We start from the raw sequence: 23,397 nt of genomic DNA, 5'->3' as shown, positions 1-23,397 counted from the left end.
GCCCGCATACTGCAAAAACAAAAAAAAAACAAAAAAGAAAAAAAATCACTCATGATTACATCATCCAAAAAGTCAGCAATATTTTAGTATATTTCCTCCCAAGAGGTTTTTCTACACATATTTGTACATGATGATCAGATTTTATATACAATTTTGCATCCTACTTTTTGTCACTTGCCATATCCCTGTGTTACTGATTGCAAATACAACATCTGAGGAGGAGGAACACAACGTAATTTTTTTTGTTTTTTGACTGCGTGGCTTGCAGGATCTTAGTTCCCCAACCAGGAATTGAACCTGGGCCCTCAGCAGTGGGAGCGCAGAGTCCTAACCGCCGGATGGTCAGGGAATTCCTGAACACAACATAATTTAACCGTCCTATTGCTGGACATTGAGATTATTTTTTATTTTTCGCTATATAGTGTGATGGGCATCTTTATGCATAAAAGCCTTTTCTGCATTTGAGATTTCTTCCTCAGGCTAGTGGATATTTTTTCAGGCTTTGATACATATTGCCAAACTGCTCTTCCAAAGAGGATGTCCCAAGCTACATTCCGGCAGTTGCATTGAAGCTGCCTGGTACCAAAGGCATTTTAAAGTCGTAGCCACACTTGGGTGGGGGAGGGGAGAGGGTAATTCATTCAACTTTTACATTCTTTAAGGTCTGCCCTCATTCTTACGTAAAATTTTAGTGAAAGTAGGACACACCTACAGGAAAGTGTACAAACTATTGAGTGAGCATCTGGATGTATTTTCATAAACTGGACACTCCCGTGTCACCAACCCCGGCCTCATATTACAGAACATTCCTAGTCCCCACACCCACCCCAGGCTGTCCCCTGCCACCTCCCTGTCACTCCCCCTGCAAGAGTAACCAGGATCCTGACTTCTAACACGCAAGATTCGTTTCCCCCGTTTTTGAACTGTCTGTACATCGATCGTGCTGTGTGCGTGTTTGCCTTCTTTGGTTTGCTGTTATGTCTGCAGGAGTCATCTGAGTTGTGTGTAGCAGTAGTTGGTTCACTTCCATCACTGAGCAGCGTTCCAGGGCATGGAGGTACCACAACTTCTTTATCCATCTTTCTGCTGATGGACGTTTGGGTGGTGTCCAGTTTTGGCCACTACGTATAGCGCTGCTGTGAACTTTCCGGTCTGTGTCCTCTGGTGCCCACACGGATGCTTTTCTGCTGGGCAGATACTTAGGAAGGGAGTTGCTGGCTCATGGCGGCGACTATGTATTTTCTGCTTCCTGCTCGTATTTTTTTTTTTTTTTTTTTTTTTTGCGGTACGCGGGCCTCTCACTGTTGTGGCCTCTCCCGTTGCGGAGCACAGGCTCCGGACGCGCAGGCTCAGCGGCCACGGCTGACGGGCCCAGCCGCTCCGCGGCATGTGGGATCTTCCCGGACCGGGGCACGAACCCGTGTCCCCTGCATCGGCAGGCGGACTCTCAACCACTGCGCCACCAGGGAAGCCCTCTGCTCGTATTTTTAAAGGATCATCTGGAAGGCAGAAAAATCCCCAGGGCAGTTCAGGCCCCACAATTAATTGAAGGGAGGTGCCTCGGCTCAGGGCTTTTTGGGGGGCCCTCCATGAAAATCATGTCCCCTCCGAAGGCTTGTGTCAGGGCTGTAGTGGAAACTGAGTTAGGCCCTGGGTCCTGGCCCTCCAGCTCCAGCTGGCATGTGGCTTCTGACCCTGGCCTGTGCCTCCAGAGGCCACTCGGTATCCTCACCGGGGGTCCTCAGCTGGCCTCACAACCATCGCGCTGAGCAGGGCAGGGCTCGGGCCAGACTCCAGGTGGAGCTGGGGGGACCCAACTTCGGACATGATTGGAAGCAGGTTGGGCCCCTCACAAAGCCCTAGAAGCTGCCCTACTTCCTTTTCCCTTGTTTTAAAAGAATCACACAAGTAACACATCTTCACATCCTCGGAGCAAAGTCTTCGAAAGTGGAATGAGAAATTACACAAACCGCTCTCCCCCCCCTGCTCTACTGCCTCTCCCCAGAGGCAGCACAGTGGGCAGCTTGGGTGTTGGGGGTGCCCGGATGAGTGGATAAAACGCGGGGGCTGTGAGCCAGGCTGCCTGGTTCGAATTGCCCTCCTGCTACTTAGCAGCTGCGTAACTTAGGGCCAGTGACTTCACCTCTCTGTGCCTCAGTTTCTCCCTGAAAATTGAAGGCAATAATAGTAGTCACGGCCTGGGGTTGTGAGGAACAGATGAGTTAATAGTTGAAAAGCACCTAGCCCAGCCCTGACCCATGGCAAGGATTCAAAGAGCATCTTGATTCTTCTAGTCTTTTCTACACATTTACTCATTTCCTGCCTAAGTGGGCTCCGGCTGTACATTTTATTCTGCAGTTTGATTTGTCCACTCAGTGCTGTATCTCTGAGATCTTCTTTCCTATATCTGAGACCTTTCTGTTCTGGGACCCTCTTTCTCCTTGCGTCTCCTCATGGAGTCCACTGATTTCTCCCCATCTTTCCCCTCCCTCTGTCCACATCTTCCCTTGGAAAAGGTTCTGACCAGCCTGTTCACACTAAGGCGTAAATGACTGACGAGGGAGGCTGGTGTGAAACCACCTCGGGCCCCTGACCAGAGGAGGGCACAGCTTCGGAGGGGAGCCGGGAGCCACCCGTTATCAACGCCTAAGGGCTGTTCTGTTAGGTGCGTTCTGCACACTCACTGTGTCTCCTTGAATCCTCACAACGACCCCAAGAGGCAGGTGCCATTATTGGCTCCATTTTACTGGGGAGGAAACCAAGGCACAGAGAGGTTAAGCGGCTTTCCCAGAGTCACCCAGCCAGTATGGGCAGAGCAGGCACTTCGGCCACCTCTGTCGACTGTGAAGTCCATTTTGGTCACAACTAAACTAGAACCCCGACGCAGCTTAGGGAAGGTAGAGGCAGGTGGGAGGCTCTGGGGGCGCCTCAGCAGAGGCAACCTGTGGACTCTGAGGGTGCAGATGGGGGCAGCTCTCATGGCCTCGGCTGCAACTGAAGCCCCTGCTATGTTTTCCATGCTACTGGGCAGGGGCAGGAATTCTCTGGAGCATCAGACCCCCTGGTCCCCTCAGGAGGAGGGGACAGGGGCGAAGGTTCTTCAGGGAAACACCCTAGCCCCGGGGTCTGCATCGTAGTGGGCACTCGAGTTCCCGGTGTTACCGAGTACATGCACGGTGGCCCTTTCCAGGCCTGGTGGGTCTGACGTCAGACAGTGGGGAGGGTCTGGGGCATTTTAGATCTCCTGTATTCCTCCTCTCAGCCCTTCCTGACCAGACTGGGCACTGGGGGAGGCTGCGAGTGGCCCTTAGGCTTTGAGTGAGCAGGTGTGCTTGGGGATTGGGGGGGTGTTAGCACCCCCAGGGTCTCTCTTGGGCCACCCTATCGCCCTTGGATCCCCTCACCCCTCAACTCCCGCCCTTAACCCCACACCCATCCCACCTGGCCAGGCTGGGAGCCAGGGCAGGGGGCTGGGACTCTGCGGGTGGCAGCAGCTCTGCGAGGGGGGTGAAAACTTCGACAACAGGGTTGGGGGTGGGAGAGTCCCCTTCTGTCAGAGGACTGGGGACAGGCTAAGGCTTCTGACACTCTTTGATACACAGACAGCTGAGGTTCATAATTCAATATCCTCCCCCAGGAGGCTCTCACAGACCCCGGCTGGGTGGTGGGGCAGGGATTCCTGCGTCCATTTTACAAGTGAGCAAACTGAGGCTGGCGCAGGCAGTGAGAGGCTGAGCAGGCTGAGCCCATGTTCTCACCCAGCACAGGATGGGCGCCCAGCCCTTTGTGAGAGAAACAAGGGGTTCGTTCTCCCTCAGTCCTCCCCGTGCCGGCTGGCACTGCCAGGCTCAGTGTCTGCACCCTCACCCCACCCCTGCCCCCATGGGCCAACTGAAGTTAGATTGTTCCTGAGGGGGAGGGGCTCGCTGCATTTGTGAGCGGGCAGGGGGTGCAGCTGCGAGGGGAGTGAGCTGGGCTGGGGTCAGAGCCTGTGAGGTCTGCAGGCTGCAGTGCAGGCAAAGACAGGCTACCCCTCTGTAGGAGCACAGGACAGAGATGGAGGCTGCAGATGTGTCCCTGCTACAGGACAGAGGAGGGGGGGAAAGGGTGTGTCTGCTCCTTTCTCCTTGGGAACTGTCCATAGGGAGCTGGGCGGAGAGACCCCTGGGGCTGAGGCAGCCTCGTCACAAATTCCTGGCCTACAGGGACAGAGAAGGGAGGAAGGGAGGTGAGGTTAGGGCCGCTGAGTACTCAGCCCTCCAGCTGGGTAGCGCTGCTCCACTTTGCAGGGTGACTAGGAGCAGCCCTGGCTCGAGGGTCAGGTGGCTTGGGCGGCCCTGGGTCAACCAGATGTGCAACCTGGGACAAACGCCTTCGCAGCTCTAAATGGAGACATGATGGTCTGAAGACCCTTCACCCTCACCCACCATGAGCCGGGGAGCCAGAATGTGGGATTGGGTCCCAGCACTGTCCCCGCTGCCTGAGACCTAACCTCCCTGTGCTTCTGTTTCTCCTTATCTGTAGAAGGAGAATAATAACCAAAGCTACCAGATGGGGCTGTTTGAGGTTAAAGTGCTTGGAACGGTGCCCAGCACACAGTAAATGCTCAGATAGATGCAAATTACTATTATTTCCATGATCCGGTGATTTTCACTGAATATATGCCAGTACCTTCCGCTAATGCTGACTTAGTCTGATGTCTGGCATTAGGCAGAACATGTCAGCCTGTGCTGCTTTCCTTTGCCACCCCCAGAGGTCTGGTCTCATTCTTAGGACCTTGGGCACAGCTCTGGCGTCTGGTCTACGCTGTGGCTGACCCTCCAATCTTGTGCTGATCCATCCCTCACCCGCTCAGCCTACCAAGTGCTGCACACTGTTGAAGACGCATTATTTTCATTTAACGCTTTCACCAATCTTCTGAAACTCTTTACAGGTCAGGTAACTGAGGCTCAGAGAAGTTAAGTGACTTGCCCAAGGTCACACAGCAAAGAAGTGGCAGAACTGAGATTCAAGCCCTGTTTGTAGCACTTGCTCAACTACAAAGTTGTACTGCCTCTTGCAATATCGCTGAGAGGGGACCCTGCAGCCCCTGTCAGGACCTTATGGCATCTGGGCACCCCCAGGGCCCCTGCACCTCTCAGAGAGTCTCAGCCCATCCCAGCTGGGAAGGACCTTAGAAATCACCCAGTCCAACGTTTTCATCTTGTGGATGGGGAGATGGAGGCTCAGAGAAGGGGAGGGATGTGCCCGGGGTCACTCAGTGAGCTAGGGCCAGAGTGCGACCAGCTGCAAGACTCATTCTGTCCTGTCCTGCCCCCTTCCCAAACAGGCCTTAGTCCCCTGTCCTCCTGAGACCCTTCAAAGATCAGGGCTGATGTGCTGGGTGGTGGAAAGCTCTCCCTGGGCCCTGGGAGGACCAGGTGCCCTGCAGTGGCCCTCCCTGCGCAGGGTTACAGTGGCCTGAGGACTTGCCTTTCTCATTTACTGGCCTGTAGATGCCAGGAGCTCAGGGACTGCAGCTGGCTCGCTGCTGTATGGCCAATGCTGCTTCATAAATAGTAACCATTCCCTGCACATGTTCACAGAAGCCTGAGGCGCAGCAGTGAGCAAGCCAGACAAAATGCCTGCCCTCAGGGGAGTTTGCATTCCTATTGACAAAGAGATAGAGAATGAATTGAAATAACTAAGCAAAAATGTGTAATATTTAAGATGGTGGTAAGTGACGTGGAGAAACAAAACAGGGAAGGAGCATAAAGTGGGGGGCGGGCTGGTGGGGGGGTTGCAGTTTTAAATAGGGTAGTCATGGAAGGTCTCTGTAAGGAGGTGACCCACTTGAGTGGTGGAGGTGAAGGAATGAGCCATGGTGGTGTCTGGGGGATGGGCACCTCAGGCGGAGGGAAGCGCAGGTGCAAAGGCCCTGAGGTAGGAAACATGCCTGGTATGTCTGAGGGATTGGGTGTGGCTGGAGCAGATGGAACACGGAGGAGAGTAAGAGATAATGGGGTCACAGGGATCATGAGGTGGGGACAGATCACAGAGGGCTTTTTATGGTGAGGACTTTGGTTTTTACACTGAGTGAAGCAGGAGCCATGGAGAGTTCTGAGCCGAAGGAGGGCGAGGATCTAACTTGGTTTTAACAGCACCCCTCTGATTACTGAGTTGCAAGTAGAATGTCATGGGGCAAGCAGGAGGGAGTCTGACGTTAGGCGGCGCCTTCAGGAAGCCAGGTAAGGCAGAGCAGAGGCTGGGCTCGCGCTGGTGGCAGCGAGGCAGTGGCAGAGGAGGATGTATCTGACGTCAGCTCTGGAGGCTCACCAGGTGGCATGAGAGAGAGAAAGGAGTCAAGGTTGACTTCAAGTCTGGGAGGCTGACCTGGAGGGAGTCTCCTCTGGCCCAAGAACCAGCAGACTTGGGTTTAAGTCTCTGTCACCCACTTGCTTGGTGACCTTGGGCACATCCCTCCCCGTCTCCTGTAAAATGTGGTTGCCCTTGTCCCGGCCCCTTCCCCGAGACCCCGTGCACTTGGTTATGTTTTTTGTTTGTTTGTTTGTTTTGGGCTGCACGGCGTGGCTTGGGGGGATCTTAATTCCCTGACCAGGGATGGAACCCGGGCCCCCTGCAGCGGAAGCACAGAGTCCTAGCCACCGGACCACCAGGGAAGTCCCAAGACCCCATGCACGTTGAAGGGGACCGTGCCTCACAGCACTGCCCCCTCCCGTCCGCAGGGAGCCAGCGGCCACCATGGCGTCACGCATCGGCCTCCGCATGCAGCTCATGCGCGAGCAGGCGCAGCAGGAGGAGCAGCGGGAGCGCATGCAGCAGCAGGCCGTCGTGCATTACATGCAGCAGCAGCAGCAGCAGCAGCAGCAGCTGGGGGCGCCGCCCACCCCCGCCATCAACACCCCCGTCCACTTCCAGTCTCCGCCACCCGTGCCCGGGGAGGTGCTGAAGGTAAGGCCTGCTCCGCCCTGTCCCTTCGCCCCGGTCCTTGGAGCCCCCGCCCTGAGCCCTTTACCTCCTCCCCGCTCCAGGTGCAGTCCTACCTGGAGAACCCCACCTCCTACCACCTGCAGCAGTCCCGGGACCAGAAGGTGCGGGAGTACCTGTCTGAGACCTACGGGAACAAGTTTGCTGCCCACATCAGCCCTGCTCAGGGCTCCCCAAAGCCCCTGCCAGCCGCCTCCCCGGGCGTGCGGGCCGGACACGTGCTGTCGTCCTCAGCCGGCAACAGTGCTCCCAACAGCCCCATGGCCATGCTGCACATCGGCTCCAACCCTGAGCGGGAGGTGAGTGAGGAGCTGGCCGGTGCCTGCCACCAGCAGAGCTGGGGCCACGTGCTGTGCTCCTGGGACTCCTAGTCTAATGGCAGAGGCAAGATACTGCCCAGGGAGCCCAGGTCTGAGGGGAGACACGGCCTCGCCCTCGAGGAGCCCCCGTCTGAGGGGAGACACGGCCCCGCCCTTGGGGAGCCCCCGTGTGAGGGGAGACACGGCCCCGACCTCGGGGAGCCCCGGTCTGAGGGGAGACGCGGCCCCGCCCTCAGGGAGCCCCAGTCTCCCAGGAGAAACACCCCTACTTTGGAAACCTCTGCTGGGGAGAAACAGGAGACTCATGCAGGAATGCCCAGCACACTTGCAAAGCCATGTCCTGACAGCAGGTATATAAAGCCGTCTGCCTGGCCAGCTTGGCTCCTTGGGAAGAGCCCTGGCCTAGGCCTTGGGGCCTGGGGGACCTGGACAGCTCATCCTCTCTCTGGGTCTGTTTCCTTCCCCCCAGGTGAGCAGATGGGGTGAGGTGGGCACCAAGGTCCCTTCAGGTCAGTGGCTGTCCCAGTGCCCCCTTTCCCCTGCCTTTCTCCGAGTAGGCACCCCACAATATGGACTATTTTTTCCCTTTCAGTTTGATGTCATCGACAACATTATGTGTCTGGACGATGTCCTGGGCTTCATCAATCCCGAAACTCAGATTCCCAATACGGTATTGCTGGCCAGGGCGGGGTGGGTGTGTCAGAGGGAGGGGCAGTGGCCCTGCAGCGGCTGTGAGCCTGGAGAGAACTAGAATATCTCCTACAGAGATGAGAGTCACCTCCATCAAATCATGTGACGAGGGCCCAGGGTCCCGCAGAGCTGTGAATCCAGAGAGTGCACCGTAGCCTGCGTGCGTGGTGGGGCCTGGGGGGAGAGGTGGCTGGGGAGGGCTTCCTGGGTCGGAGGAGGGGCAGGAGGCACTGGTACTGAGGGGAGCAGTGTGGCCCCAGGAAGGCCTGGAGCTGATGAGTGTCTCTGAGATATGGGGCACCCTCTTCTACCCAGCCCAGGACCCAGAAAGCACAGGCCTGTGTCCCTCACTCCGAGGGGCAAGTGGTTTCAGGCTGGTTCGGTTCCCTCCCTCTGGCAGCCTCCTGGCAGCGTTAACGCTCTCTGGGCTTCCTGGGCAGAGGTGACGGGGCAGGTGGGAAGGGGTCAGGCTTGGAATCAAGAGGCCTCGATTCTGGCTTTGGCTGTGACTCTGGGAAGTCCCTTAAGTGTTCTGAGCCCCTGGGGATGATGCCTTCTACCCATGGGCTGGTGGGAAAATTAGATAAGGCAAGAAATTGGGGGCTAGCTCTGCACAAGGGGGACGGGTACTTACACTGAGCAGGTGGAATTGCAGGCGTCCCCTTCCCTTCTTTTTGGAGATCCCTGAACCTTAGCTGCTCACTCCTGCCCCTTGGGCCCCAGCCCATTGCTGCTGAGGGAAGTCAAGGAGTCAGTCCTCAATCCCCGCTGCCTGGTGACAGTGCCCAGGGGCTCATCAGGGGTTGGCAGGGGCCAGTGGGTCGGAAGCCTGCTGCCAGCAGGGGCATCGGGGGCTGGGAGGCCAGGGAGGAGGGCACAGCGTCTGGCCCCTTTAGTGGGGGCCAGGGTACCCTGCAGGGTTCTGGGCCTGTGATCTGCTCTGCGTGAATGTGTGGCAGGAACTGGGAAGATCTTTCCAGAGCTCAAACCTGTCCCTGTGGGGCCCGTTTAAACCCCCAATGGCTGCTCATCACCAAGTCCCAGGGTCTCTGCAAGTGGAACCTGCCCTCCGGAGTCCGGCAGGATCTCCCCCCACTCCCCCCACCACCACTGCGCTCCTTTGGCTTGAGGTGCTTGTGACCTCATGCTGTGTCCAGGCTGCTTCCCTGCTCAGCCATCCCCCAGCCCATAGTGCCCTTCCTCACCACGCCCTCTGGAAACCTTCCAGATACTCCAGAATAGATTAGGTGCCCCTCCCCTTGACTTCCAAAGGCCCTGGGGGAAATCCTCTCACCCACTATCTCCTCTCTCTCCAGCTGCTTCCCAGCGCTGGCTGGTTGCTCCTTGAGGGCAGGGGCCGCCTCTTATTCAGCTCTGGACTCTGCCCTGGGTGACCCCAGCACAGCCTCCCCCAGTGTCCCGGGGAATCCTGGGACGATGGGCCCTGGGGAGAGCCCCCCGAAGACAGGGGGCTGCTCATCGGGTACCCTTCCCCACCTCACCCTGCAGCTGCCCCTGTCCAGCAGTCACCTAAATGTGTACAGTGGAGACCCCCAGGTCACCACCTCCCTGGTGGGCGTCACCAGCAGCTCCTGCCCAGCCGACCTGACCCAGAAGCGAGAGCTTACAGGTACCAGCCCGCTGCTTCCCTGCGCCCCAGCTCCCGAGTCCCTGCCGCTGCCCTTCCCCTCCCAGCTCCTCTCTCCTCTCCTGTTCTCCAGATGCTGAGAGCCGGGCCCTGGCCAAGGAGCGACAGAAGAAAGACAATCACAACCTCAGTGAGTCTCCCCAGCCCCTCTTCCTCCCCTCACCTGGGCTGGCTCAAAAGCCACTCTCTGACCCGCACAGCTTCTAGGAAGGATTCCCTACCCAAGGCTTTAAAATCCTGGCTTTGGTGTGACTGGGTTCAGCACAGCCCTCTTCCCGTCAGCCCTTTCTAGGAAGGGGTGGGAGAGGCGCTCCAGGGAGGAGATATTCATGATATTCCCAGCACTTCAGAGGGAATGAGTTTATCAGATTGTTTTCTTTAGGACGTGGAGTCTGGGAAGGAGTTCTGGGCAGTGGAGAGAGAGAGTCTTCCCCAGGCAGCTTCGCCCGCTACAGCCTGACCCCCTAGCTGTGTCCGACCTGCCCCCGACCCCCTCACCCCCGTAGAAATCCCATTTGGTTGGTCACCCATTCCTTCCCAGAAGGACTAAGGCATCCCTGCTTGGGCTGGACCCTTCGTCCCAGGTGGGGTCCTCATCCCCCTAACGGCCCCTCCTGGAATTTGTTACTTTTAGTTGAAAGGAGACGGAGGTTCAACATCAACGACCGCATCAAGGAGCTGGGAATGCTGATCCCCAAGGCCAACGACTTGTGAGTGGGTTTCTTGGAGGAAGGGAAGGGAGGGCAGCAGCTCACAGGTATTACCTGCTGGTCGCCAGGGGGAAGGGATGGGAAGAGAATCCCTTGGTTGCTGCCTTAAAGAGCTTATCACCTATTTGGGAAAGAAGATTCCTCCCTCCCCCAAATAAGGAAGGCTCAAGACTACTAGAGGAGCAGACTTCCCAGAAGTGAGGGTGGGGTCAGGGGTACTTCCTGAAGGAGGAGTCAAGCTGGGAAAGTTTGGCAAGGCCACGGGACTGGTGCAGAGGTGGTCCAGGGACAGGAGTAGTGAGAGTCAAGGATGACTGTGGGTGTGGGTTTTGGTGGCAGGAATGGGAGGCCTGGGGAAGGAGGCTGCTCCAAATTGCTTGGTTCCTGGGATTAGTGACGTGGGTGGTAGCACCACAGTTACCTGGGAGGGCCCGTTCTGTGCAGATGGAGATCAGCCTCCTTCATAAGTAGGGGTTGGCTGGATCTGGGATTTGGGGCAAAGTTGGGAGAGGTGACATGAGCTCCGAACAGGGTTTTACTTCCACCCACTAAGCTCCTGGCAAATACTTGCCCCCTCCCCTGAGCGTGCACCTCTGATTCTACCTGGCCTACAGGGATGTGCGCTGGAACAAGGGCACCATCCTCAAGGCCTCTGTTGATTACATCCGGAGGATGCAGAAGGACCTGCAGAAGTCCCGGGAGCTGGAGAACCACTCTCGGCGCCTGGAGATGACCAACAAGCAGCTCTGGCTCCGCATCCAGGTCTGGCCCCTGAACTTGGACTTCTTGGGTAGCTCTGACTCCTGACCCCTGGCCTGAGTCCTGACCCCAGGGGCAGTGCTTATACTTCTGAAGTTGGAGACATGGGGATGATGCCCATGAGGAGGGAGGACGTATCAGTCAGGATGTTATAGCTTGGTAACAAACAATCCCCAGCGGCAGTGCTTATACTTCTGAAGTTGGAGACATGGGGATGATGCCCATGAGGAGGGAGGACGTATCAGTCAGGATGTTATAGCTTGGTAACAAACAATCCCCAGCAGCTTTAAGCAACAGATGTCAGTTGGAGGGCCTGTTCCGTGAGACCCTCATTCTGGGACCCAAGCTGACGGACAGGCACATCTAGAGCTGGCTCTTAAAGCCATGTGTCACCCTTAGGGTGACACTTGTCCCTTCTGCTCACATTTCCTCCATCAGTGCAAGCACATGCCTATACCTAACGTCAAGGGGGCAGGAAAGGGCAAACCTACCCCTGTGGGAGGCAGAGAGCTGGGACTTTATGAATCACCACAGGGGACAAGAGAAAGAACAAAGGCTTGGGAGAGTCCATCCTACCACCTAGAGCTGCCAATCCTGGCTCTGTGTTGAAGGCCTCTTGTCCTCTTTGGACCTGAGGCTGGTCACCTATACAAAGGGCAGCTGGACTACAGCTTAAAATTCTTCTATTTCTTATGGTGGATAATACAATTCACATTACAGTCCATCACACATAGCCATACTCAAAGTGAAAAACCAAAGTTTCATGAAAGAACCCTCATCCTTAATAGATGAAGTGCATTCTGATAGTTTCTCATCTAGTCTAATCTAGGCAAGTCTATTTCAATTAAAAAAATAGAAAGCTGGTCTAAGGCTCACTGTAGTGGTTTCCCAACCCACTCATGAGTTGAGACTTGTAGTTTGAAAAAACACTGGTCTAGACTCTAGAGCTACCCTGTGCTTCCTCCCAGCTAAGACATTTTGTGGTCTTGGGTGCCACAAAGGGAGGGGCAAGGGCTGCAGCGGAGGTGGGGGGCGGGCAACGGGTGCCCACGGGTGTGCGCCTCCAGCCTCTGTCTGCCGCACCTGCAGGAGCTGGAGATGCAGGCTCGAGTGCACGGCCTCCCCACCACCTCACCCTCGGGCATGAACATGGCTGAGCTGGCCCAGCAGGTGGTGAAGCAGGAGCTACCCAGCGAGGAGGGTCCGGGGGAGGCCCTGCTGCTGGGGGCCGAGGTCCCCGACCCTGAGCCACTGCCGGCTCTGCCCCCCCAGGCCCAGCTGCCCCCGCCAGCCCAGCCGGCCCAGCCACCGTCCCCATTCCACCACCTGGACTTCAGCCACAGCCTGAGCTTTGGGGGCGGGGGCAACGAAGGGCCCCCGGGCTACCCCGAACCTCTGGGGCCAGAGCATGGCTCCCCGTTCCCCAACCTGTCCAAGAAGGATCTGGACCTCATGCTCCTGGACGACTCACTGCTGCCGCTGGCCTCCGACCCCCTCTTCTCCACCATGTCCCCCGCGGCCTCCAAAGCCAGCAGCCGCAGGAGCAGCTTCAGCATGGAGGAGGGCGACGTGCTGTGACCGGGGCCACGGGGGTGGGCCTGGGGGGGGGAGAGCCAGGGCCACCTCCCTCCCACCCTCCAGCCTGCACTTGTGTGTGAAGTAGCCCCTGCCCTGCCTCACTCCGCCCTGTCGGCCCCCTGTTTGGGCTTAGTGCCCTTGGCAGTCCATGGGGTCGGAAGCCCCCCACCCAGGGGCAGCCCTCTTGATGGGCCTGGGCAGAGATAGGCCTTCCGCCCGGCTCCCGGAGGTGAAATCATGAGGGTGAGGGAGGATACAGGGTGTGCTGGAGGTAAGACGAGCTCTTACCTTCTGAGCCTGGTCCCCCCACCGATGAAGGAGGACTCGTTGGAACCAGGGGTCCAGAGGTTCCTTCTTGGAGGCAGTGACTGGTCCAGGGGGTGCCCAGGCCTGCCTTTCTGGACTCTGATGGCAACAAGCCCGTCCTCCAGCCTGGCACTCCCCGCACCCCCCTTTGGTGCTAACAGCTCTCCACCAAGTGGTGTGAGGGCGGGGGTGGCCAGAAGAGGAGGCGCTGGGTTCAAGTTAGAGTGGGGTCACTGCTGGAAGAGCAGCTCCCCTCCAGTCTCCCCACTTTGTGCCTTTAGTAAACACTGTGCTTTGTACCTGTTTGTCCTGTCTCTTTGGAGGGGGGTCTGGGGACAACAGAGATGGGAGGATTCAACCCAGTGGGCTCCTTTCTGGATTCAGAGTTCAAATGCCCCCATGGGGATCAGGGAAGGGGGATACAGGCAGGAGGGACTGAGTCCATCACCTAGTTTCCCCCAACTCCCCAGCCCTGCCCCATGGGAAGCTGGAGATCTAGCCTTACTTAGGTGGCTCGGCAGCTGCCAGGGGGCCTTGTCCTTCCTCACGGCCACAAGGTGGCGCCACAGCCCTGCTGGTCTCACACCTCCAGCTGTGGCCTGAGACCGCTGACCCGGGTGATGTGGGAGACCCCGTTGCTTGTAAACCAAGTCTACTGCTCCTAACTGCTGCTCTTGGGCACTGTGGGTCCAGGCTACTCCTGGCCGGGGATGGGGGGCATGTTTCTCCTGTTCCCACCCCCAGTTCCTTCCCCTCCATAGGTGGGCTGCCTGATCTGTGCGGACAAGGCCCTCTGCCCTCTGACTTAGTGTCTCTAGCAGGACAGACTCCCTAGGAACCGAGGGGCTGCATCCTTCTATGGGTTTGAGGAAAGGGACCATGTAAACCAGTTTGGGAGGAGGTGGGAGCCCAGGACGCTGGGTGGTGCCCAGGGCGTGGGTTCTGCTCTGGTACCATCAGGCAGTCAGGCCCCCACTAACCCTTTTCTCTCTCTGGGCTAAAGTTCCCTCACTGCTCAATAGTTCCTGGGGCCTCTGCGCCAAGATCCTGGGACTTCATGACCTCACCCAGGAAGTGGATCCTGGGACTTCGTGACCTCACCCAGGAAGGGGAAACGGGCTTGGGGCAGAGAGGGGTGAAGGGGGAGTTTTTGAGCCCTGGGTTTCTGGGAGGGAGGGAGGACAGGGTCTCTGGGGGCTTTCCCTGGTTCTCCCTCGACTTCCCACAGTCTCTTCAGGCAAAGGCCAAAGTGGCTTCCCCCTCATGGGGCCCTATGAGGCCAAAGGAGCCTAATTTAAAAAAAAGAAAAAGAAAAATCCCAGGATGAAAATGGCTAAGTGGGCAATTTCCTCCTTGCAGAATGGGAGATTGAATCAACGATGGAACAATTAATGTGTGCGGGAGAGAAGGAAAGGGGGCCGGGTGTGTGGGTGCTGATGGCGGCTGGGCTGGGGATTAATCTCAAGGTCAGATGGAGCCGTGGATGACCTTGTGAGTTGGAGCCAGCCCAGGTGCTGGTACCTCCTTCCAGTTCCAGGCGCCACCCTGCTGCCCGGACCTGCCCACAGCCTGGGAACCTCCCTTTCAGCCCCTCCTGGGGCAGGTCCTGGACTCTGGCTGGGAGATACCTGATGGGGGAGGCATGGGGGTGTGGAAATCTCAAGGCCATCCTTCAGGCCATTGAGGGCTCTCTCCCACCCCCATCTGTTCTCCCCCTTCACCCTGGAGACTGACTCAGTGGAGTGGAGAGAGCTGCCCTCCTGCTTCCTCACGCAGCCCCTCAAGACCATGGTATCCCCCCTCCACCTGCCTGCAGGCTTGCTGCCCCGAGGTTCCTTCAGCCTGGCCACCACCTGCAGCTTGGGAAGAAGGGTCTGGATAGCCAGCCCATGGGGCAGCACTGGGCAGTAAGTTGGGGGGGGTTCTGCCCACAGGAGGGTGCCACAGAGCCAGGAGCGGGCAGCTGCCGTCTCCCCTGGCCGGGGTGGGTGGGGCCGATGTCTCAGCTTAATTGTGCTTTTCAAGCTGTGTGTCTGCGGGCCCTGCAGGTTTGGTTCAGGCAGGCCCAGAGGCTACCTCCAGAATTTCAGCCAGCCACCAGAAAGTGTTCGTGCATCTGAGACTGGTCTGCATGACCCTTAGCCTGTGGCGAATGGCGTCGGCCACCAGCTTCTAACCGGTGGTTATGAACATCTCTGATTAAGTAAGAAGAGGATGCAGTCTTCATCCACACCCTTTACTTGGTAGACAACACCTTTCCAGACGTCGGGTCCACGACGGGGAAACTGTAAAAAGGTGGAGTGGGTGAGGGATTGGTGTGAAGGCAGAGACGCACCTGTGAAACCCCCTCGTTTCACTGAGGAAAACCCCACGGCCTTGAGAACAAGCCGAAGTGTGAAAAGGTCATGGGGTCTGGGAAGGGGTCCAAGCCAGGTTGGGGGGAGGACAAGCAGCTGCAGCTCCTTTGGGTCCCCTGTGGAGCCCCAAAGCCAAGCAGGTACTGGGTGTGAGGGTCCTGCCATCCCCAGCTCCACCCCCTGTATCCGCCTGTCCTTCCCCCACCAGCTGCTGGCTTCTCACCTCTTGTACTGGGAGGAAGTTGGGATCCGAGGCCCATGAAGGAAAATAGACACACTCACCGGGGTGTACACACAGGAAGGTGGCTTTCTACCCCTGACGTCTATGGAGCGTTTCCCTGCTTGTTCAGATAGAAGGCCAAGAGTGGACTCCGGGCCCTGCTGAGGACAGGCCGGGGGTGGCGCTGGCTCTCGGCTCCTTATACCCACCTCCTCAGCACGGGAAGTCTTGGACCTCCAACAGCATCTCCTCCAAGGCCTGCTCCACCATCTGTAGGACAGGGCTGTCTGGGAAGCCAGAAGTGGAGTGAAGCCTGGGGTGGGGATGGAGGGGGGAGAAGCAGGACCTCAGTATGTCCTTCTTGGAATTTCTCAAGTTTCCATCACCCACCGTTCCTTTTTTTTTTCCCCCCCAACATCTTTATTGGAGTATAATTGCCTTACAATGGTGTGTTAGTTTCTGCTGTATAACAAAGTGAATCAGCTATAAATATACATATATCCCCATACCTCCTCCCTCTTGCGTCTCCCTCCCACCCTCCCTATCCCACCCCTCTAGGTGGACACAAAGCACCGAGCTGATCTCCCTGTGCTATGTGGCTGCTTCCCACTAGCTATCTATTTTACATTTAGTAGTGTATATATATGTCAATGCTACTCTCTCACTTCGTCCCAGCTTCCCCTTCCCCTTCCCCGTGTCCTCAGGTTCATTCTCTACATCTGCATCTTTATTCCTGTCCTGCCCCTAGGTTCTTCATAACCTTTTTTTTTTCCTTTAGATTCCATACATATGTGTTAGCATGTGGTATTTGTTTTTCTCTTTCTGGCTTACTTCACTCTGCGTGACAGACTCTAGGTCCATCCACCTCACTACGAATAACTCAATTTCGTTTCCTTTTATGGCTGAGTAATATTCCATTGTACATATGTGCCACATCTTCTTTATCCATTCATCTGTTGATGGACACTTAGGTTGCTTCCATGTCCTGGCTATTGTAAATAGAGCTGCAATGAACATTGTGGTACATGACTCTTTTTGAATTATGGTTTTCTCAGGGTATATGCCCAGTACTGGGATTGCTGGTTCGTATGGTAGTTTGTTTTTTTTTTTTTTTTTTTTTTTTGCGTTATGTGGGCCTCTCACCGTCGTGGCCTCTCTCGTTGCGGAGCACAGGCTCCGGACGTGCTGGCTCAGCGGCCATGGCTTATGGGCCTAGCCGCTCCGCGGCATGTGGGATCTTCCCGGACCGGGGCACGAACCCGTGTCCCCTGCATCGGCAGGTGGACTCTCAACCACTGCGCCACCAGGGAAGCCCCGTATGGTAGTTTTATTTTTAGTTTTTTAAGGAACCTCCATACTATTCTTCATAGCGGCTGTATCAATTTACATTCCCACCAACAGTGCAAGAGGGTTCCCTTTTCTCCACACTCTCTCCAGCATTTATTGTTTGTAGATTTTTCACCCACTGTTCCTTTAAATCAGAGATTCTTCACTGTTTGGAGATACTGGCTTGGATGAGCGTTTCATATACACTATGGATATCACCCCCCACATAGCCTCCTAACAACGAACCCTAAGTTTAACCCTCCTGCTCCCAACCCATGCCTCCCTCCCCATCTCAGAGCCCGGGCCCCTCCACGCCACCTGGCATGTCAGCTGGAGCAGCTAGAAAGAGCTCCTTCAATTCACCTCCTGTCCCTCACCTCCTGAGACCTTCACCTCCCAGGGTCCAGCCCCCATCCCCCTCTTGGGCTCCTCCAGCCTCATCTTTTTTCTTTGCTCTCTCTTTTCTGAGGGGGGCAGTGAAATTTATACAATATTTAAGCTGCCAGAGCCGAGTCCGGGAAGATATTATTAATGTAAAAGGGACGGGCTGCAAATGCTTTTGGACCTGGTTACAATTAGAGGGTGATTTTTCTAAAGGTCAATGAATTCAGATAATATTCAGGGGGGAGAGAAATTTAATACCTTTTTAGTGAATTAATTAATTATAATATTATATCGGCTTGGGGTTCTTTTCTAGAGTGATTAAGGGAGCGATCTGTCTTCTGTGAGGCCGGGGAGTGGTACCTGCTACAAGCGAGGACCCTGTCTCAGGGCTCAGGAAGGGGGTCCTTCCTCCTCCTCTCCCTCTGGAGGTGGCCAGGGAGCTGGAGGGGCTGTGGGTAGCAGGGGAGGCAGGCGGGACCCGGTTTAGGCCGGGGCAGGTGCGGTGATTGGCAGTGCCCTTTGCCCTCAGCCTGGCCCTCCTCCTGCTGCCTGGTCGCTGAGCCACACGCCATAGCTTGAGAAGCTGCGGTGTGGGTTATGGCCTCCTCCTTTACACTTGGAGAAACCGAGGCCCACTGGGTTCAGGGCCTTGACCTGAACCCCATTATGAGTTAAGACAGACTGGGGTGGTGGAGCTGGCTGGAATAATAAGAAGGCTCCCCCTGCCTCCTGGAAAATCTCCATTGGCCTGTGTCGTTCCCCTTTCAGAAGAAAGAGGCTCTTTAAGGGCATAGCATGTGCCCAGGCTCTGCTTGTAAAATGAAAATGTCCCAGGAGTGCGGATAAGTCAAGTTGCTGTGAGGCCTGGAGAGGAAATAGCTAAGACTTCTGACACTGAAGGCACCTGAAGGCACCCTGGGGCGCGCCTCTCACCCACTTGTGCATTCATTCATGTGTTCAGTCATTCAATCACTCAACATCTGTGGCATGCCCACTCTGGTGCCATCTCGGACAGACTGAAATCGCCCTTCTGGAGCGCCCACCGACCACATCTTGAGCCCCAGGTGCTCATCTGAACGAGGGAGGGTGGGCTGGGGAGACGTCTGTGGTCCCTTTCCACCCAGACAGCAGCCCGCCTCCACCTGAGGACTGCGAGATAGTGGTTATTCATTCCCTCAGCAAACGTTGAGCACGCCTTAGAGCCAGCTCTGTGCTGGGTGCTGGGGATGTCCTGGTGGATACGGGACAGTCCCTACTCTCTAGGAACCAGTCCCCAGGCAGGTGGGGGCGAGGAGACAGGCACATGAAGAGCCATGATGATTCAGCAAGGGGGTTACAGGAAGGCAGAGGCGGTATTAAACTGAATCATGAGGGACCAGGCTGGCAAGGAGATGGAGGGGGCATTCCAGGCACAGTGTGCGAAGGCTGCCTGTGGACCAGAGGGCTGGGGAGACTGGCAGCAGATGAAGCTGGGGGGCCCAGACACTGACCAGAAGACTATTCCACGAGGCACAGGTTTTGGGTCCAGGAGGCAGGGAGCAGCAGAACTAAACGGGCCTGTGTTGAAATGTGGGCTGTGCCGCGGCTTGCCGTGTTAAGGGGAGTGGGGGAGACTTTCTCTGCCTCGGTTTCCCTTCTGTAACTGGGGACTGCCATCTCTACCTCCCAAGGTTGTTGTGGGAATTAAAGGAATAACTGAAGGGAAATGCCAGGCACAGCATCTTGGTCAAGGTGTGGCTCCAGACTTACTTTCAGTTGGCCCTCGAGGGGCGGGTGGGTCAGGGCCCCGTCCCTGGTTGTCCCTGCAATTCCGGTTTCCTCCCCAGGAGGCGCCAGCGGAGGCCATAGCCTGGGGACCTCTCTGGGGGCAGGGGGAGACCAGTGCTTTCTTCCCCTCCCCGCTGGGCCTCTGCTACCCGCCCCACCGCTGTCCTTCTCCTCCCTCCCCCCGCACCTTGGCCTGGCTGCCCCCCCGCCCCTCCCCCATCCTCTCCTCCCTTTCCGTGTGCGGCGGGCAGGGAGGGCTTCCCTTTGTACTATCTTTGGGGCCCTAAATTAAAATTGATGACATCTTGAAATGAGCAGTGAGGGTAATTTTGCTTCTGAGCCGGGATGCTAATGAGGCCCCTTAATGGTGCGAACGCCGAGCTGACGGGTCGTGTGTCACGCGCGGCGGCGAGGGGGGTAATGGCCGCGGTAAGTGCCGGTAATTACACCCTGTCTCGCTGTATTTTGGCAGCCCTGGCGGGAGAGCGGGGCGCTCCATCACCGCCGCCGGGGGCGCCCCCACCCACCGCGGGCCTGACAGCCAGAGATACCCCCCTACGCCTCGCCAGGCCCCCCAACTCCAGCCCCTCCCAAAAGCAGGGGCCTGGGGCCCGGCCCCCCATGCACACACTGTGTGCAACAGCGCACACACAGTCACACGCGTTGCAATTACACCACTGTGCCCCTCGCAGCCTGAGCACACACCCGTCGTGTGCCCAGCACACCGTGCTCACCCATTATGCTCCCCACCCCCTGATACTCCGTACCCTGGGAACACACAAAGATCCACGTACACACCTTCGTGGCACACACGTACGTGTGCACACAAACACGTCCTTAAATAGCGCACGGATGTTCAGTGCCTACTGTGCTTCAGGTCTGTTGCCTCTCATCCTCCGAACTCTCCTGAGCTGGGAGCTTGAGTCCCACTTTATGAGGCAGACGCTGAGCTTCGGGAGATAAGCAACTTGTCCAAGATCACACAGCTGGACAGCGGCAGAGGCGGGAGCGGAGGTCAGGTCTGTCTCACTCTGCAGTCTCAGCACCCACCACGCTTCCTCTCACGTGTGCCTGCTTATACACCTCTCCGAGTACAGACACCTGCACGCCTGCATATGCACGTATATTTATCACACCCAGGTCACATACAACCTCTGTGCACCCAAATACGGCTACCAATGTGTGGACATTCACCCAGGCACTGTTGACACACAGATGCGTGGGTGTACTTAGCACACACACGGTTACACACACGTGCGTACGTGCTTGGATCACATGCTGTTCATACTCCACGTGCACACAGGGTGCTAGTCATGCAGCTGCTCCAGGCTCTGGCATCTCAATTTCTAAAGAAGGGGAAGTAAGTCCTGGTCCACTTCCCTCCCAAGTAGTTAACTATTGTTAAGGAAGAATGACAGCTACACAAAGGCGTGTGACATGCCCTCTTACAACACCCCCCCCACCCCCGTGCAGAAATACACACCGGGTGCACACACAGGCATTGTACAGATGTGCACGCACTCTGAAAGTGTGGTGTATAAGCTCTCTGTGCATACAACATGCAGCCTTTAGACACATTTCTGCACAGACATGATCCACGTGCAATGACCACACATGCACAGCCCTGGTATAGAGCCCCAAGTGTGCATAGCAGTGAAAATGGAAACTCCACAAAACCCATGGTACTTGTCATGTGTATATCCTACCACCCCCCACCCCACCCCGCCCTGGGCAAATGTTCATCAACCTGATTATAGTAGAGGGTAAAAGCATGGACTTTGGAGTTTGACTGCCTGGGTTCTTGGCCTGGGTCCATCACTTTACTTGCTGTGTGACCTTAGGCAAGTTACTTAGCCTCTCTGTGTCTTGTTTTCCTCCTCTGTAAAATGGGATAGGGATGTTGTGAGTGTTAAATGAGTTAACAGATGTAAAGCACTTGTGCCTGGCACATGGTAAGCTCCCAAGAGATGTCGGGGCAAGGTGTGTATTGGCAACAAAGGGTGCACATCAGAATGTGACAAGCAGTGAAGGATGGGCAGTGGAAAGCAGAAGACAGAGTGCCCACTTAAGCCTGGGGTGGTCAGGGAGGGCTTCCTGGAGGAAGAGGGCTTTTGGGCTGGGCCTTGAGAAGAACGGTAGCCACCATTAATTGAGCAACCTAACTGTGGTCATTGCACGTGGATCATGTCTGTGCAGAAATGTGTCTAAAGGCTGCATGTTGGGCCCTGCACTAAACACTTGGTATGAATTAATCCCTTGAATCTTCTGTGGCTCACAGGAGGTGGGTACTGTCATGTCCACATTACAGATGAGGAGAAAAAGACCCAGAGAGACTAGGTAACTTGTCCAAGGACAGGAAGGGCTGAGAGGAGAGGAGAGGAGAGGAGAGGAGGGCCCGGGAATTCCAGGTGGGCGAGCAGCATGTGTCAGAAATAGAGCAACATGGGCTTCCCTGGTGGCGCAGTGGTTGAGAGTCCGCCTGCCGATGCAGGGGACATGGGTTCGTGCCCCGGTCCGGGAAGATCCCACATGCCGCGGAGCGGCTGGGCCCGTCAGCCATGGCCGCTGAGCCTGCGCGTCCGGAGCCTGTGCTCCGCAACGGGAGAGGCCACAACAGTGAGAGGCCTTCGTACTGCAAAAAAAAAAAAAAAAAAGAAAGAAATAGAGCAACAGATGGGAAAACGCCCCCAGAGGGCTTTCCTTGATACACTGTAACAGCATCTGGAGGGGTTTCTCCCCTAACTGCTGTGTCTCTTGCAGCCACACCAGGGACCTGGTGGGGGTGGGGGTGGGGTGGCCGGCACTTCCCTAAGATGCTGGGGCATCTTCACCTCTTCCTCCCGCAACCAAGGACCAGTTAGGGAAGGGGTGAGTCGTCCTGAGCATCCTGGCCCTGGAGACCGGGCCTGGCCCTCTGGAAAGGGGCCAGAAGAGGACTCAGGAGGGCAAGAAGGCATGGGAGGAGGTGTTGAGGGGCCATGAGCAAATCTCTGCCCACAACCCTGAAGCCAGCATGGCCGCACCCAAGGGGCTGGTTCCCTTGGGTTCCTCCATAAGGAATAAATGCTCACCAGGGCACCCAGCGCTTGCCCCAACAGGCCACAATATCCCCTTTGGCTTCACGTCCATTAAAGCGTCCCAGGCCTGCCCAGCTGGTGCACTCGTCATCCTCGAAGAGATCAGAGATGTATTTTCCAGCTTTTGCACAAGCTCTTCCCACTTGCGGTGCCTTTTCCGATACCCAGCCCACATCAGTGCCCCATCCTCCCTGAAGCTCTCGGTTCAGGCATTTTGCCCCCACCCCCCAACCCCGTATCTCAAGTCCTTAGGCCGGTGGCGGAACACAAGTAAGGGAATACGCTTCATCTGGTCGGGTGGTTCTTTGGATGGTTGGCCTAAGCCCCTGTCCCCAGGTTCTTCTCTCTCACCTGCTCCCAATCCACTCAGTTACCTGTTGCCCCCAGAACTGCCCGCCCCCAGCAGCCTTTCCTCCAGACACCGAGTTGCTTTAACTCCTTTTCATAAATCCCAATGTGTGCCAGCCACTCTCCCCACATGTACCCCTAGACCTTCTCATCCCACACGACCCTTCTTTCGTAGTGCCCTCTTGCCAAGTCAGAGAGGGAGCGTGGCAGGGCAGGAGGAGAAGGGGCGTGGGCTTCCGAGGCCCCCCAGTCGTGGGTTAGCACCTCAACTCCTCCCCTTTCTGGCGGTAGGAATTTGGGGAAGCCCTCCACCCATATCTTCACGCTTTTGTTTTTGCCTCTTCTGTCAGGGGAGGGGGTCCCGACAACCCTACCCCTCAGGTTGAGGAGTCCCTGGGACGGGTGAGCACTGCCTCCGGCCCATTGGTGTGGACAGCACCTGGCCGATGGCGGGTGGGGGGGTGGTGTGTACACTGTGGGATTGTAACCGAAAGTGGGGTCCGGCTGCTCGTTGCTCCAAAGGCAATAAAGAGGCAAGGTTGGTGGAAAGGAAAGTTTGCTTTACTTTGGACGCCGGCAACCAGGGTGGAGGGGAGGGCAGATGCCTGTCCAAAGGCCGCCTCCGCCTCCCGTACAACCAGTGGGCAAGGGCTTTCATAGGCTGAGGGAGGGGGTTACATGCCGAAACCGCACAGTCAGCTCTGACAGTCATCTTGAAGTTGGTCATGCGGTGGTCTAACTAGCATCGTCTTGATTGTTTTAGGTACAGTTAATCTTCAGTTCCAGGGTTGGTTTGTTCCCATTTCCTTGAGACCAGTTCTCAGAATTGTGGCAGCTTATATCATAGTTACCGTCTGGTCATCATGTAGTTAACTTCTTCCACCTGCTGGGGGTTTCAGTATCCATAAGAGCTCACAGGG

General features: G+C 56.5%; 1 protein-coding gene across 1 annotated transcript in view; it reads left to right on the top strand.

Annotated features, from left to right (window-relative positions):
- Window positions 1-12,692, top strand: part of TFEB (transcription factor EB) — a gene marked incomplete at its 3' end in the record, with an annotated part of 47,264 nt that extends 34,572 nt beyond the window's left edge. Inside the window, exons 2-9 of the mRNA XM_082849190.1 lie at window positions 6,726-6,951; window positions 7,032-7,286; window positions 7,900-7,977; window positions 9,507-9,627; window positions 9,719-9,775; window positions 10,280-10,355; window positions 10,970-11,117; window positions 12,204-12,692. Coding sequence (XP_082705316.1) covers window positions 6,742-6,951; window positions 7,032-7,286; window positions 7,900-7,977; window positions 9,507-9,627; window positions 9,719-9,775; window positions 10,280-10,355; window positions 10,970-11,117; window positions 12,204-12,692 — 1,434 coding nt within the window. The 5' untranslated portion in view covers window positions 6,726-6,741. The remainder of the gene's footprint in view (window positions 1-6,725; window positions 6,952-7,031; window positions 7,287-7,899; window positions 7,978-9,506; window positions 9,628-9,718; window positions 9,776-10,279; window positions 10,356-10,969; window positions 11,118-12,203) is intronic.
- Window positions 12,693-23,397: the final 10,705 nt, after the last annotated feature.

The sequence above is a fragment of the Leucopleurus acutus genome (assembly GCF_964270905.1).
Source record: "Leucopleurus acutus genome assembly, chromosome: 10".
Lineage (NCBI taxonomy): Eukaryota > Metazoa > Chordata > Mammalia > Artiodactyla > Delphinidae > Leucopleurus > Leucopleurus acutus.
Note: the sequence above shows the minus strand (reverse complement) of the source record. Positions and strands in the feature narration are given on the sequence as shown.